The following is a 16883-nucleotide window of genomic DNA, read 5'->3' as shown; positions in this document are numbered from 1 at the left end:
TTGGAGTGGCCATCACAAAGCCCTGACCTCAATCTGAAATTTGTGGGCAGAAATGAAAAAGTTTGTGTGAGCAAGGAGGTCTACAAACCTGACTAAGTTACACCAGTTCTGTCTGGAGGAATGGGCCAAAATTTCAGCAACTTATTGTGAGAAGCTTGTGGAAGGACACCCAAAACTTTTGACCCAAGGCAATGCTACCAAATAATAACAAACAGTATGTAAACTTCTGACCCATTTCTTTGATCACATTCTGAATGTGATGAAAGAAATAAAAGCTGAAATAAATTTCACATTCTTAAGATAAAGTAGTGATCCTAGCTGACCTAAGACTGGAAATGTTTTCTACGATTAAATGTCAGGAATTATGAAAAACTGAGTTTAAATATATTTGGCTAAGGTATATGTAAACTTCTGACTTCAATCTATTCCCATAAGATATTATGAAATATGATAGATCATGCAGAGAATTTTGGGAACGCCCGATTATAGTTTTTTACTGTAATTTTAACAATAATTTACTGTAAAAAGTACATGTACTGTCTTGTTAAACAATGTACATTTTTACATCTAAAAAATATTAATTTTACAAAATGTACAACACGACTGTATTGTATATTTTACATTTAATATTCGTAAATAAATTCACGTTTTATTTCTGTAGCATTTTTACAGTTCAAATTACAGACATTTTTTTACAGTGTAGTGATGCTCTTTGCAAATCAGTCTTAATTTGAATGTTGTTGTTTTTTTTATCCTATTCAGTAATTTCAAACCACTGAAAAGTAATTTATTAATCAATAATTCATTGGTCAATAAGTGTAGGAACCCTGCAATTACTACTAGGATGTGCAAAACTACATATTTTCAAAATCGAGTAGTGGGTGGCCTGCAAACTTGGCTTCGGTTCAGCTGACCCAAAACTAATGCATTTCTTGGGTGCATTTACAGAAGACATATTCTTGCGTTCTAGAACAGCTATTCTGTGCACAACAGAATGAAACCGAATGCGGAGATCTAGAGTTGCACTATTAAAATATTTGACTTTTTAACTTGGGTGGGGCACTCAGAAAAACAGCATGAGACATTGCAATGGTAGCGTCGGTGAATTTAAAAGAATATTAATTTAATACAAGCTAAGCTCAATTGACGGCATTTGTGGCATAATGTTGATTTTGTTGAAAGTTATTGAAGGGTCCCTTCTTTAAATAAAGCAAAAATCGAATTTACAGTGAGGCATTTACAATAGAATTGAATGGGTATTCGATACATATTGACAACCAAATTATACATTGGCATTTAGGGTTACTAAATTTGTTCAAATCCCTAACCTAAAACATGTAACTCATTCCATTTGTGCAATGGACTTGAATAATACTTGTTAAAAGGGATCCAACTAACGATTTTTGCCTGCTGAATGAAGAAATGTTAAAACAATCCAATAGACTTGCACTTAAGGAGTTGTACATACTACACTGGAAAAAAAAACAATCCATTTGCTCAACAACCATAATGTAAGAAAATAAATAGCTTCTACTCAGAAACATAAATATTTATAAAATGTTTAGCTTTACTTAATTTGCATTAATGTGTAAAACAAAATATTAATTATAAGGCGAACTTGGAGGCCTCAGGAGAATAATGACCTTTAAAGCCTAATGTATCAAATATGATACCTAAAACAAAAATATAAAAATGAATTTTCTTTTTAGTTCTTTTTAGAGTTTGTCTAATGGCACTAAAACAGTTCAATGTCAAAAATTTTAATTTTCTGACATTTCTTTCATATGTCAGACTTTAAAGGGTTAAGTAAACTAAGTTGAATTAACTGATACATTTTTGTATGTCTAACTCTAACAAAGGTTTTCATTGTAGGTTAGCATGTTCAGAAAATATTGGGCTTGACAGAAGCAATCAATGGTTGTAGCTCTCTTTGTCCAGTAGCAGGCAGTATACTTACAATTTTCAATGTTCTCTGAGGCTGTCCTGTATCCACTCTTGATCAATTCATTTAAAAAATCTTTCACCAAAAGGAAAGAGTTAAAGACAGACACCTACACTTGCATTTGTCAGAGAACAAATCGTGGCTACCAACTGTCTCCAGTTAACATGAAATCAAAAGTGATCCTTTTAAAAAAAAAAGCCTACCCCCGTGCGGGACAGGGCTCAACTGGTGGTGGTGGGGTGGTGGAGGTTGCTGTGTTAGCACACTGAAACAGCAATGTGATAGATTGTGAGCAGACTTATAAAGCAATGGCTTACATGCGATTGGCTAGGAGTTACGCAGCTAATGATGTGATGATGTACAGCTGCTAGTCTTCCCGCTAGAACTACGCTGCGCTTCCATGTCCCATACTAAATTTTTTCCATGTATCAACATCATGTTTCACTCAGAAACATGTTACAATTCAGAAGTTAATTGGGTTGCGAATGTCCATTTTAAGCTAAGACCATGCTCTTCAACCTTTTTTTTTTTTTTACCTTAACAGGAGCCAACATGATTTAAACACCCAAAAGAGTCTCACCGACTCTGGCAAAGATGAGCAGGGGTTTCTACAGCGGCATTACCCATCATTAGCCTCTCGATGTGGCTCGCGATACCTGGCTCGCACCCTGAGTCGACTGCTCATGCATCACATCAGAGATTGTCTTCCGGAGCTAAAGACTCGAGTCACGGTGCTGACCACCCAGTACCAGACCCGACTCAACAGCTACGGGCAGCCTGTGGAAGACCAAAGCGCCACCTTGCTGCAGATCGTCACCAAGTTTGCCACCGACTACTGTAGCACCATTGAAGGCACTGCCAGACACATACAAACCTCTGAACTGTGAGTTGACGAAGTACAAATGTTTTGGTTTATTTTCCTGTAGAACGCTGTTCTTAAATATTGTTTTATTTATATATATATATATATATATATATATATATATATATATATATATATATATATATAAAACAGTTAGTTCGGTTCTCGAATCTGATTGGACGAGAGACGTTCCATAAGCACTGATGGTCTGACACCATCAACACTCCGATGCTTCACTGTGTGTTTATCACTCCGCTTGTGTTCGTGCCATTCTAAACTAAAGTGTAAGAGTAGTGCATATGTGTTAGTATTATCACATATCTGTTTGTTTGTTTTTTGTTTTTACATGTTCAATGTTCAATGTTCAATTTATTTATAAAGCACATATTAATACAACAGAAGTTGACCACAGTGCTGTACATAGTATAAAATAACAATCATAAAATCATAATTAAATTAAAAACATTGTCACAGACACCTCAAAATCTAAGCGGCGTCAATAATAAACTATTACATAACTAGCACAATACTCATGAATGATCAAAACGCCAGAGTGAAAAAATAAGTTTTTAAGTGTCGTTTAAACTCTGTAAGAGAGGAACATTCCCTGATATAATGAGGTAAATTATTCCACAGCCTGGGAGCAGCCGCTGCAAAGGAGCGGTCTCCTCTCATTTTCCTGTACGTGCGCGGGACTACCAAGAGATTTAATGATTCGGAGCGCAATGCTCTCTTTGGTTTATTCACCTGGATTAGATCAGCTATATATGTCGGAGCAGTGCCATGTAGTGCTTTAAAAACAAATAAAAGTATTTTAAAATTAATCCTGTAGAAAACCGGCAACCAATGTAGTTCTCTTAATATAGGAGTAATATGCTCATTTTTTCGAGTGCCTGTCAAGAGTCTAGCGGCCGCATTTTGGATTAATTGCAATCTGTTTAAGCCTTTGTGTTGGACACCATAGTATAATGCATTACCATAGTCCAATCTTGAGAAAATAAACGCATGAACTACCTTTTCCAGGTCCTTCCGTGTTACAAAGGGTTTAATTTTAGTGACTAATCTTAACTGGAAGAAACTCATTTTAACTACTTGATTTATCTGTTTATCAAATTTCAGTGCACTATCACAAATTATACCTAAGGTTTTTACTTGACGCATCAGATAAGGGGATAGTGTACCCAATTCAGTTTTGGATGGATCTGCATTCTCTGAAGGGCCAAATAAAATCAATTCTGTTTTTTACATACATTACATATGTTAGCCAGCAGGTGGTGGCAAATGAAAATTTTTGTGTGTAATATGAGCCAGTTAGGTGACGTGAAGTGAATCCGTGTCAGCCAGTGTCTTTAAAACAGCTCTTCGTGATCACTTGTCTAAAGTGCACTATTAAAGCTAGGAAATAGCTTTAAACAGCTTTAAACAAACAACTTCAGCGTTACGGCTCATCACAACTGAGATACACAACACACTGATTAATTACACTATGGGTGCTGTTTAAAATGGTAGAGAAGATTGTGGTTTCTATAGTGATCGACGAAATATGGAGAAATACCCCCCGCCTGGACGCTATTTATCCACTGAGAAAGCTGATCTTCAGAAAGCTGACAGCATCTCTGCTTGGGAGTGGCAACAGGTGATCGCACATGCTCTTTTTTTACAACCGTACTCAGTTTTTCCTAATTATTTTAAATGTACTTGTTCATTGAACTGTTGTATATAAGCACTATCACACTCACAATCGTATAAATCATTCTATAAATGTGGCAGGGCGGAGGGCAGGGCCGGGTCGTGATCATGTACACCTGGTCCCTTAAACAGAAGACAAACACACACACATGACGGACATGTCCGTAAACTATCGCTCTCTCGTCGCACCACCGTCTATCATCTGCATTTATCCCTCTCGGAGGCTTAATTTGCCTGATAAGGGACAGAGTGTGTATAATCACGACCCGGCCCCGCCCTCCGCCGTGCCACATTCCTCCCTCATTCTCTCAGGCTGGAGAGCCCCCGGCCTGACGTACACCCCCCCCCCCTTTCCCTGGGGGAGGGCATGCTTTAAGCCTAGTCTGCCGGCAGGTCATCCCCATCTACCTGGATGAGGGAGGGGACCGGGTGTGTATGATAACGACCCGGCCCCGCCCTCCGCCCTGCCACAATAATATATAATAATATATCATTATTATTATTATTATTATTATCATTTGTTTACAAATTATAATCATATTTAAGTTGAATGAGTTCCAAAAAATAACTTTAAAGGATACAGATCTCTTTATTTGTTCAATTTAGTTGTAAGATATCAGCTCACTTTTCATTCAAAGTCGAAATACAAAAAAGAAAAAGAAAGAAAAACAGCTTCTTGTCCTGATGACTTATACTGAATTACTGTTAATTTTGCTGCTACATTATCCAGTATGCTGGTTAACAATAAAGTGTTTCTTAATAAGCTATACATTTATATTGAAATAAAGTGTAGTTAGAGGTTTGTGTTTATTTACATATTAAAGAGCACACCCAATTAGATCCACGCAATAATATAAAGATATTCTAAACTGATTATGCAAAAAAACGACAACACTGGTATCATATCAGGATCGGTATCGGAAGAGAAAAAGTGGGATCGGTGCATCCCTACTTTTAATACACTTTCTGTTCTGTACAGTCAGTTGTTGATCAAAAACATCAAAATAAATATTTAATTCTAATCATGCATAGGACAGATGAGATAAAGCCATTTGAATTGTCTCTCCTTAACATGCACTCATCTACAAACGCAAAGGCGGACTTTAGCGCTAAAGAGACAGTACAAGTTTTAGCGCGTGTTAAACAAATCAATGTAAAGTACAAATTATGCAATTAAACAATAAAAATGTAACAAAAATTAGTGTTAATTATTATTGAATATAATATATTATTTATCGATTGAATACATGGATTTGTTCAATTTTAAAAAGTCAAAATGTGGCCATAATGATAAAACATTTATAAAATTGAATTAGTAAAATGTATATTTTAATATTAGAAGGTTCAGTGTATAATTAACAGCATTAGCTGGGAGAGAATTAATTTCATATATAAGCAAAAGGGACATTATAACTGAAATATACCCTTATGAATCGATATAGAATTAAATCGAAATTCTATCGGAATTGAGTCGAATCAATGTGCGCCTCAACTACCCTAGCATACAGCGCAACTACAGAATTAAAGCTTGTCTCACAGGATGCATTATGGTCAGCTGGGGGAGGTACAACAGAATGCATCTCGAGATGTGATTGTTTTTTTTAAAGACACAGCATCCTAAAAACAGAGCATTTACCACTGAGACCTCCAAACTCATCCGTCTAAGGCATATGTCTATAGACTAACAATTAATAATTTGGTTCGATATAATGCAATATATCACGATATCATAATTTGATTAATTCCAATTTCAGTTTACAATTCATTTGGGTACTAGGGATGCTGGGATTATACGGTTTTACTATTAAGTGTGATTACAAATTTGGCGGTTAATTTAACCATAAGAATTTAGAATCTGCGTTTAAAAAATTAAATGCTTTATTAACACGTGGTAAACATGTTATATATAATGTAAAAATATCTAATAGAAAACAGTGTTTCGGTGTAAGCCTATCTCTTTTGCTTGTGCCTGGGTGGATAGTGCAGCTGTTGCTATGGTTACAGACGGTAGCCGCATGGTGCTTTAATGGCCATGTGTCACGGACTGAACGTGAAATTTCAATTCACATGAAACTGAAGCTTAAACACACAAATTCCAAAATATAACAGGAATTTGATATACCATCAAAAAAGCGACTTAAATCGGCTGTTTGGCCGTATTTAAATGACTGACTGAAGACAATGGATAACACACATTCTACAAATTGGACAGGATGCTTCACTAGTCATCCAACAACAAACTAGTAAGTTTAATATTTTTAGCTTTGTTGATTTTAAAGTGATAAATTAAAGATGCCACTTTTTGTAATGTGAGCATGTGTGCTGACAGCATGCGGTGCATTTGCAGTAAGTCAGTGAGTAAACTTGAAAAGTTGCGTCTAAATCATCCTCATTATGTAAAGTATTGCTTTTGTACAAATTCACTGCATTCAATAATAAATGTCAATTTTAGTCATGATAATGTTCCTTTTATTATGCATTGTCCAAACGTTTATTTGTGCGATGCTGTGAACAGTATTTATTTATAGAATCCATAGCCGATTCTTTATATTGGGGTGTCCGACAGACAATGGATTGCATTAATAAACTGATGTAAGGGGGCCTGGATAGCTCAGCGAGTATTGACGCTGACTAGCACCCCTGGAGTCGCGAGTTCAAATCCAGGGTGTGCTGAGTGACTCCAGCCAGGTCTCCTAAGCAACCAAATAGGCCCAGTTGCTAGGAAGGGTAGAGTCACATGGGGTAACCTCCTCGTGGTCACTATAATATGGTTCTCGCTCTCGGTGGGACGCGTGGTGAGATGTGCGTGGATGCCACTGAGAATAACGTGAAGCCTCCACACATGCTATGTCTCCGCGGTAACACTCAAAAAGCCATGAGATAGCTAAAAGCACGGATTGACGGTCTCAGATGCGGATGCAACTGAAATTCATCCTCCGCCACCTGGATTCAGTCGAGTCACTACACCACCACGAGGACTTAAAGCGCATTTGCAAATTGGGGTGAAAAAGTGAGAAAATCCAAAATAAATAAATAAACTGATGAAAAAGAAAAAAACTGTTTAATGCCATGAACTACATGTTGCGCACCCAATAATCTTACAGTTACGCACTTTTGAAGCACTGTAGTTACACTGAAGCACATCACTGTGCTCGCGATGCACATAAGTAGAGTCGTGCCCTAGATTGGAGCGTCCCTTATTATTATTGTGTGTGTGTGTGTGTGTGTGTGTGTGTGTGTGTGTGTGTGTATTTATCAGTTTTCTTATTATAGGGCTGCCCTTTGTCCAAATATCCCCCAGAAATATATTCACTTATACGTTCAATTGCTATATGATATGCATTTTTTGCATCAGTGCTGTTGCTAAATAAGGAAATGTGCAAATAATCGTAAAACCGGTTAACAGCAATCTTTTGTCAAAAACTCACTGTGGCAGCCCTATTGTGTACATTTCAGCTATATATTGATGTCTGATGAAGAGCATGTATCTCGAAACATCACATTTTTGTTTCTTGAGCGGACCACATGTGATCGGATAACCCAAAACGCATTACACCAGGTGTAAACGGGGTCTTGGTGAGCTCATTAAATTGATTTGGAAGTAACAATGTGCCATCTTTGTTGTGTGTTTACATGATATTAATAAACAAATAGATGAATATAAATATTGATACATGGATCTTAAGTATCGGTATCAATATCATGAGAAAAAGTATCACAATATACCGATATTTGATTGTATTGACACATCCCTAGTATTGACTATACTCGTCTGCCATAATAATGCAATATATTTCAATCAGAATATTTTAATTAATTTGTTATTATAAGCCCTACATATTATATTATGTAGGGCTTTTTTTCCTGAGACATCAAAAGTTTGTCATTTTCACACTAAAGCTCATCACAGCTATCAAGAGCATCATGTTTTCTTTGTCTAACTCAATGAACATGACAGGAAGATAATCCTCAAGTCTGTCCAGCTCCTTAGTTAAACTCCACTGTTAGCTGAAATCTTGTTTATCTCCCATATCTGGCAAAGTCCACACAATGTGAACATTTGAACGTGCCAGTGATGGACAGAAATGCTGCATGATTTTTAACTTTACAGTGGTTTTAATGACTATATGCATTTGTGTGTTGTAGGTGTGGTGGAGCTCGTATCTGTTACATATTCCACGAGACGTTTGGAAGAACCCTGCAGTCCATTGATCCACTGGGAGGACTCACTGAACTAGATGTCCTCACAGCTATCAGAAACGCCACGGTATAGTATTTATTAGGGCTGCATGATTAGGACAAAAATGGTAATCCACCATGGTTAATTTAACTGTAAGAATTAAGAAACTTAAACTCTTAAAACCCTCAAAATGATATATTTACAAGTGATAAAAATATAATATATGAATATAAACCTTTGAGACAAAAGATTATGACCACCTGCCATGTTGTTTTGTCACATGACTATGTTCGTCGAAATTGTAACCCTTTACTGACAGCACAGAGTCTCCTGAACTTAGATCAGTCAGTTAAAAAAAATTGTAATTATGCATTGCATATAGTGAAGCCAAACTCCAACGTCAACTCGTGAACATGGTGTTGCACAGGTTAAATGTTGAAGAAGTTTTTTTTTTAACTTCACACGGCATATAATAAATCACAGCGCTCCTGCATGTGATGCTGAATAAACAAACAAAAATGTTTTATTGATCTTTTTTTATTTAAATGGCCTAACCAGCCATGACCATCAACAGTGCTGTGCGACGAGACCTTTTCCTCATTGTGCTGGGTATCTCCGTCCACAGTGAAATCTCATTGATCCAAAATCATGCTCCACATGTACATTAAACATCAAATATATGCTAGAAACTTGTTGTGTTTCAACAATACAATACCATGTTGCCAGCAGGAAGTCTTATGGAAACTGGAGTGCTGCCCTGTTTAATCATTTATGCAAATAGATTAGAGTTGACTGCACTGTGTTGGTTTTTTTTTGGATGTAGGGTCCTCGGCCAGCACTATTTGTTCCTGAAGTGTGTTTTGAGCTGCTGGTGAAGAAACAGATCAAGAGACTGGAGGAGCCCAGTCTGCGTTGTGTGGAGCTCGTACATGAAGAACTGCAGAGAATCATTCAACACTGCTCTGCCTACAGCACACAGGTGAAGCACACACACACACACACATACACACACACACTTCAAAAAAATCATGCTGTCAGATGCATTTATGTAGGACAGTGCTTCTCCAACCATTTAGGACAAGTACCACCTTTGATCAAATCAGAACATTCAAGTACCACCTAGTCACCACCAATGTTCTCTCAAATATTTTTGAGTGTTGATTTAAGGATTGTGAGCAACATACACAATCCCATATTTGATGATGATTAGTTTACACAATCAGCAAGAGTGTGCTTCTAAAATCAAACATACAATATAAAAGCTATCTGATGGTTCATTTTACTTTGAATCGTGCCCTTACCAGTCGTTAACTTTAAAACTTGTCAAACTAAGTATTTTCCTTCCCTCTAGTCATAGGCAGAGTTTAAACAGTTGAGATTTGAAGAAATATTTAACTCACCCTCATGTCGTTCCAAACCCATATGACTTTATTTTTCTCCTCTATTCCACTGCCTACATGTCTACATTTGTTTTACATTAAACCTTTTTTTATTTCCTCCATTATAAACAGAAATGGAGGGATTGTGGGGAAGAGTGTTGATATGATGCTCAAGATCTTTGTAAAAGACATGGCACTGTATACTCATTCATATACAGTACATACACCCAGTATAAATAATGCTCTAAACAGTGGATGCTAACCTGTCCTGCTAACCTAATGTTTATGTTTATGTCCAAAGGAGCTTTTGCGTTTTCCCAAACTGCATGACTCAATAGTGGAGGTGGTGACCATTTTACTCAGGAAACGCCTGCCCATAACCAATGACATGGTAAGAATATGGGTGTACCTACGAACATGTGTAAATATACACGCTAACACATCACAGTGATAATTCACCCAAAAATGAAAATTCTCTCAATTTACTCACCCTTATGCCATCCCAGATGTGTGTGACTTACTTTCCTCTGCTAAACACAATATAAGCTTTTCAGAAGAATTTTTCAGCTCTGTAGGTCCATACAATGCAAGTGAATGGTGACCAGAACTTTGAAGCTTCAAAAATCACATAAAGACAGAATTAAAGTAATCTGTAAGACTCCAGTGGATAAATCCATGTCTTCAGAAGTGTTAATATAGGTGTAGACAAGAAACAGATTCATATTTAAGTCCTTTGTTAGTATACATTTTACACTTTACCTACAGAGATATTATTCTAAAAATCTTTGTTAGTGTTCAGCAGAAGAAAGAAAGTCATACACATCTGGAATGGCATGAGGGTGATTAAATAATGAGAGGATTTAATTTTTTTGTGTGAACTATTCCTTTAAATAGCCTCCGCTGCTCGCCATTACCAGTAGCATTAACTAGCAGATAACAACAACTAAGCCGAAGTGCGGAGCATCCGAGAGGAAGTCTCTCGTCATAATGTCGCCGCCTTTGGAGAAGTGAGGAAAAAGGTGGATATATTTACCCAAAACATGCACACAAAATAGATAATTAACCATACTGAGAGCCTCATGCAGTGTGAGCACAATTCTGAAAATATGTCATCATGTTACCTGAAGAGCTTTGTTTACTTCTGCTTCATAATGGTTCTTAATCTACTGCTTTAATTCTGCTTAGGTTCATAATCTGGTTGCGATTGAGTTGGCCTATATAAACACAAAACATCCTGATTTCACCGATGCTGCCCAGGTGTCTGCATCTGTCAACAGCCAGCAGGTACTGAAACCACATCTCTTTCTCTCTCTCATTCTCTTTGTCTGGGTTTTGTCTTTTGTCCAAATGTTAGTGCATTTAAAAATTTTGAGAAATTTGAAAGGATGTCCATGCTGCTTTTTTTCAGATAGTGACAGCATAGAGTGAATAGTGGCTGTGAAGATCCAAAAATGACAAAAAAGAACTGTAAAAGTAGTCCATACATCTCATGCGCTATATACTGTAAGTCTTCTAAAGCTACACAGATTAGCCAAAACATTATGACCACCTGCTTAATATACAATTGGTCTTCTGCATGCTGCCAAAACAGCGCCGACCCAATGAGCCATGGACTCTACAAGACCCCTGAAGTGTCCTGTAGTATCTGGCAGCAGCAGATCCTTCAAGTCCTGTAAGAGGTGAGGTTGAGCCACAATGGATCGGATTTGCTGGTACAGCAAGTACCACAGATGCTCAATTGGATTGAGATCTGGGAAATTTTGAGGCCTGAGCAACACCTTGAACTCGTCATAATTTTCCTCAAACCATTCCCCAACAATGTGTGCAGTCTGGCATGACGCATTATCCTGCTGAAAGAGGCCACTGCCATAAGGGAATACCATTGCCATGAAGGGGTGTACCTGGTCTGCAACAATGTTTAGGTAGGTGTCAAATTGACATCCACATGAATGGCTTAACCCAGGGTTTCCCAGCAGAACATTACCCAGAACACTCCACCGGCTTGTCGTCTTCCCACAGTGCATACCGGTGCCATCACTTTCCCAGGTAAAAGGCACATACATACACGGTCGTCCACGTAAGGTAAAAGAAAACGGGACTCATCAGACCAGGTGACCTTCTTCCTCTGCTCCAAGGTCCAGTTCCGACGCTCACGTGCCCATTGTAGGGACATTCGACATTGGACAGGGGTCATCATGGGCACTATGAAGCCCCATATGCCTCATATCCCATATGTGTTGTGACACATTCTTCCCGTAACCATCATTAAAATTTTCTGCCAGACCATGTTCACAGACCTTCTACCCAGACCTTGACATGTGGCCTGGTTAGGAGATGATCAACATTATTCGCTTCACCTGTGAGTGGTCATAATGTTTTGGCTTATCAGTGTGCATGATAGCTTTGTTTGAGGAACTGACCAAGATTTAAGTCATTTATCGCTATAGATTTGCACAAATTCAAAATTGTTGCATCAAGACATTGCTGTAAGTTCAGTGTCAGAAAAACCTAATAATCAAATGCGATGATCCAAGTTTAAAAGTGTAGAAGATTTCCATAAAATTATTACTTGAACAAGTAGCGTGAACATTCTGCAAACCTGTTTTCCCGAGATAGACAAAAAGTCATATAAGTTTGGAATAGCATGGTGGATGACAAAATGTAAATTTTTGGGTGAACTATTCCTTTAACAATCTCTTATTATAGGTAGAGGCAGGGGATGCAGGCAAGAGATGGAAGAATGAGAAGATGCCATCAGAAGAGAAAGGCCCTGTGCCTGGGTTTGGGAGCCCCACCAAAGCTGTCAACCTGCTCGACACGGTAACTCAACACTCAATGATAACTGGGTTTTTCTTCAACTGTGGGAACTTTTATTTGTTTAGCTAAGGCTGATTTAATTTCAGAGCAGCATTTTGGCATAATTCGACAAAATTGCAGCATGATTAGAAATGGTGCTCAATAAAAATAGTGATATTTAACTTAAGTTTTCTTTGTTTTAGTCACGCATGACATTTTAGACAGGCTTGTCATTGGTACTGCTTTCTTAGTACAATAACTTTTCTTAAAACATTGTTATGGGCAAAATTACCCAACTGTAATGTGGGTAATTTATAAAAAAATTCTAAATGTTTTTCCACACAATAAATATTGAAGTGGTTTATGTTTATTTCTCTCTTAATTTATATCATAATTTTTTTTTTTAGAGCTGTCAAAATGAACGCGTAAACACATGGGATTAATTTTAAAACGTCTTAATTTTTCTTAATCGCGATTAATGTATTTACCGTTTCTATAGAATAAACCAGCATAAACACTTATTTGAAAGGTGGAACATTTGTGTCTTCCGTATTCATTACACTGATGCACAAACCACAAACACACATGCAACAGTGCTTTCGTGTCAGAGATAAAATGATGGGGAAAGGAGCACTTAACGCTATTTGTTGTACAAAAACATTCCTAGAAAGGACTTGAGATAGAAATCAAGTATTTTTCAGCCTGTGCAAGGCACGTTTTAATTGCCACAGAAGCACGTCAAGTCTTAACAATCACCAAAATGCAGAATTAGATGTTTTTGTCTTCAAGCGCTTTTCATGTGGAGTTCAATGTGGCACCTGACACTGGCACTGATGCCCTGATGCAAATCATTCTCACAGCTTCACAATTGCTGTAGTAAAGCATATAGCCAAAGTATACCAGCAGATTAATATTGTGGAGGATGAGAGTTTAAGAGCTTTAATGCCCATTGTAATGAAAATGAAACCTATGTGGGGGCTAGTTATTTTAATTAGTCAGAATCCCACTTAGACTTTGGGAAATGTTTAATTTTACTTGAAATGGTGCTATTTTAGTGCATTTCTATCTTAATACTGTGCAAGAAAATGTTATTAAAGCATTATATTTTTAAATAGTGTTTTGTTTTCTTTCCTAAGGACATAAATACATTTTGACAGGAAATGAAGTATATTCAAATTTCAGCACTTTCAAAATAGATCGATCAATCATGACTAACTACAAAAACATTATGCGATTAATCACGATTAAAAAAATAATCGACTGACTGCACAATGTTTTTTTTATGTATTTTCATAGTTATTGATTGAAAATTGAAGTCTGGGACAATGCTAAAACAATAAACCCTATACATAAAAGTCATTTGAAAAGGCTTAAAAAAATAAATGAAGATCTGTTAAAATGTTTCCAAAACCATTTTAATTGGACCCTCGTATAACAACAATAATAAAGACAAAAAGTGGAAATCTTTTGTTTTGTGGAAATCTCACTATAGAAAATGTTCCTCCAGGCTGTGCCAGTATCCCGCAAACTGAGCGCTCGTGAGCAGAGAGACTGTGAGGTCATCCAGCGACTCATCAAGTGCTACTTCCTGATCGTGCGCAAGATCATCCAGGACAGGTCAGGCTCATGCTGCCTGTTTGTGTGGGAGCCAAATAACTGGGTGACTGGGAACCATTTTGCATTATTTTTCTATTTTCTGCTCTCTGTAGTGTGCCAAAAACGGTGATGCATTTCCTGGTAAATTTTGTGAAAGAGCATCTGCAGAGTGAGTTGGTGGGCCAGCTGTACAAACAGCCTCTGCTGCAGGAGCTCCTCACCGAATCTCAGGAAACAGCACAGCAGCGCACAGAGGTCGCACAGATGCTGGAGGTACATTTGTGTGTGTTTGAAACAACCACATAAATCACTAAGAATGATTTGCGCCTGATAAAATGCTGTTCGTTTGCATGCAGTGTCACTAAAGTAATTATGCGTTATTGTACCAATACTGCTCTCTGCTGCTTATTTTGCCTCTTTCTAATCTGTCTTTCTGTTTCATTCTCTTTCAGGCGCTGAAGAAAGCCAGTAACATTATCTCAGAGATCCGTGAGATTCATCTTTGGTAGCCAAACATTCTCATGAACATTGTCAGGAAAGTGTTTACATGTTTGTTTGTGAGAGTGCTGTATGTGCTCTGTTTGAGTTTGAACGTGTATAATACAGGTCAAATACATCATATCTGAAGAAATTCAATTCCTCTGCCACCATGAACATTCAAGAATATATTTAAGACAAATGTATTTGTGTACAGTTTTTCAATTGCTCCTTGTTCCCAATGTATATGCACAGAATTCCATTATTGCACGTTTCACAGAAGTCTGTGCGTTTGTGTGCCTGTGTGTTTGTATCATGTCCACGTCACTTTCTTCAGCTACATAAATGTATGTTCGTGGTTTCTGAGTGTTGTGCCAACTACTCTTTTATTTTAACATCATAAACACTCCTTTACATTTGCGTCCAATTAAATATGGAGTCTACTTTGATTTACAGTAGGCTGATAATGTTGCTCATACAATCTCATACACTCAAATGACTGATTAAAAGAACATGTAGTAAGTATGATGTAATTGTATGTGCTATCAGGGTAAGCATTATTATGAAAAAACGTCCCCTTGATTTATTCGACACGTGATGCCCTGAAAATTTTGGGAAAATGTATGCATGTTTGCAAGGTTGTACTGAGGCAGTGAATACGTAATGTGAGTGAGTTTAACTCGGAGCTATAAATGAACTACATTATAATGTTTCAGTATAGTATAATTTATGATGCAACCTGTGACATTCTAGACAGTGTAACTAAATGGTGGTGTAGTGTACAGCGCCATAGAACAATGAGCCTTTGTGGATGGCTGTATTCTGAAACACTTCAAATCACGCTCAGATGTACCGGAGACTTGACTGCCTCTGGCAATTCTGACTGCAGTATTTATGCCTGTATGAATATTTATCGTGAGAGTGTGTCAGAGAAGGTCAAATGAAGTAGAACAAAGAAATAAAAACATTCCATCTAAATCACTGCTGGGAGCCCTGAACACTAAGAAGTAATGGTTAGTGTTCAGTGTCAAATAAAAACGATCCAGCAGAATTCAAATTAAACAAACATAAAACAAAAAATGTGGTCTTTTGGCCTTTAGAGTATGTATGGTTGTTATTTCAATGTCACTAAGTATTTAATTTACTTAATTCGTTGGGTTTTACTTCGATTTTCGGCCTGTTGACATTAGTTATTTCATGCGTCTTGAATAATTGGATTGATATCTGGTTGGATGTGACATTCTAGTTACGCTTGGCCTCATAAATGGATATACACTAAATCTGATCTATAGTGCCTGCACTATATGCACATATAATGGAGTTCAAGTCCATAACGATGTTAAAGCCAGGAAGCAACATTTTGCTGCACTTGATGTGTATAGTGGCTGAGGAGTGCACAGCACAACTAAATTAGCAAGGCAAATAAAAGATGGAAAACAGAACAGAAATAATCCAACACAACGAAATTAAGCCACAACACAATGGAACAATCACAACACAACACAAATAAGCCGCAATGCAAAATTAATAAGCCACAATACAATTAAATTAAGCCACAACACAACAAAATTAAGCCAAAATCAAACTGAAAAGTCCCAGCACAAAACAAATAAGCTAGAACACAATGGAAAAACCACAACACAATACAAATAAGACACAAATCTAATTTAAGCAACAATACAATGGAAAAACCACAACACAATACAAATAAGACACAATAAAACTAATTTAAGCCACAATACAATGGAAAAACCACAACACAACTAAATTAAACAGCAACACAACGGAAATAAGCCACAACAATTCATCAACAACACATCAAAATTAAGCCACAACACAACGAAATTAAGCCAAAACACAATGGAACAATCACAACACAACACAAATAAGCCGCAATGCAAAATTAATAAGCCACAATACAATTAAATTAAGCCACAACACAACAAAATTAAGCCAAAATCA

At 37.1% G+C, this 16883-nt stretch overlaps 1 protein-coding gene across 2 annotated transcripts in view; it reads left to right on the top strand.

Annotated features, from left to right (window-relative positions):
- The window catches only part of LOC127620999 (dynamin-1-like protein), a 40146-nt gene extending 24908 nt beyond the window's left edge, over positions 1-15238 (top strand). For both annotated transcript variants that reach the window (XM_052094401.1, XM_052094399.1), the window contains exons 10-18: positions 2487-2825; positions 8640-8760; positions 9497-9652; positions 10354-10443; positions 11238-11336; positions 12759-12872; positions 14356-14465; positions 14558-14717; positions 14897-15238. In XM_052094401.1, the coding sequence (XP_051950361.1) occupies positions 2487-2825; positions 8640-8760; positions 9497-9652; positions 10354-10443; positions 11238-11336; positions 12759-12872; positions 14356-14465; positions 14558-14717; positions 14897-14953 (1246 nt within the window). In that variant the 3' untranslated portion in view covers positions 14954-15238. The remainder of the gene's footprint in view (positions 1-2486; positions 2826-8639; positions 8761-9496; positions 9653-10353; positions 10444-11237; positions 11337-12758; positions 12873-14355; positions 14466-14557; positions 14718-14896) is intronic.
- The last annotated feature ends 1645 nt before the right edge of the window (positions 15239-16883 follow it).

This window comes from Xyrauchen texanus, chromosome 27 (genome assembly GCF_025860055.1).
Source record: "Xyrauchen texanus isolate HMW12.3.18 chromosome 27, RBS_HiC_50CHRs, whole genome shotgun sequence".
In the NCBI taxonomy this organism is placed as follows: Eukaryota; Metazoa; Chordata; class Actinopteri; order Cypriniformes; family Catostomidae; genus Xyrauchen; species Xyrauchen texanus.
The sequence above is the reverse complement of the archived record's forward strand: the minus strand, read 5'-3'. Positions and strand labels throughout refer to the sequence as shown.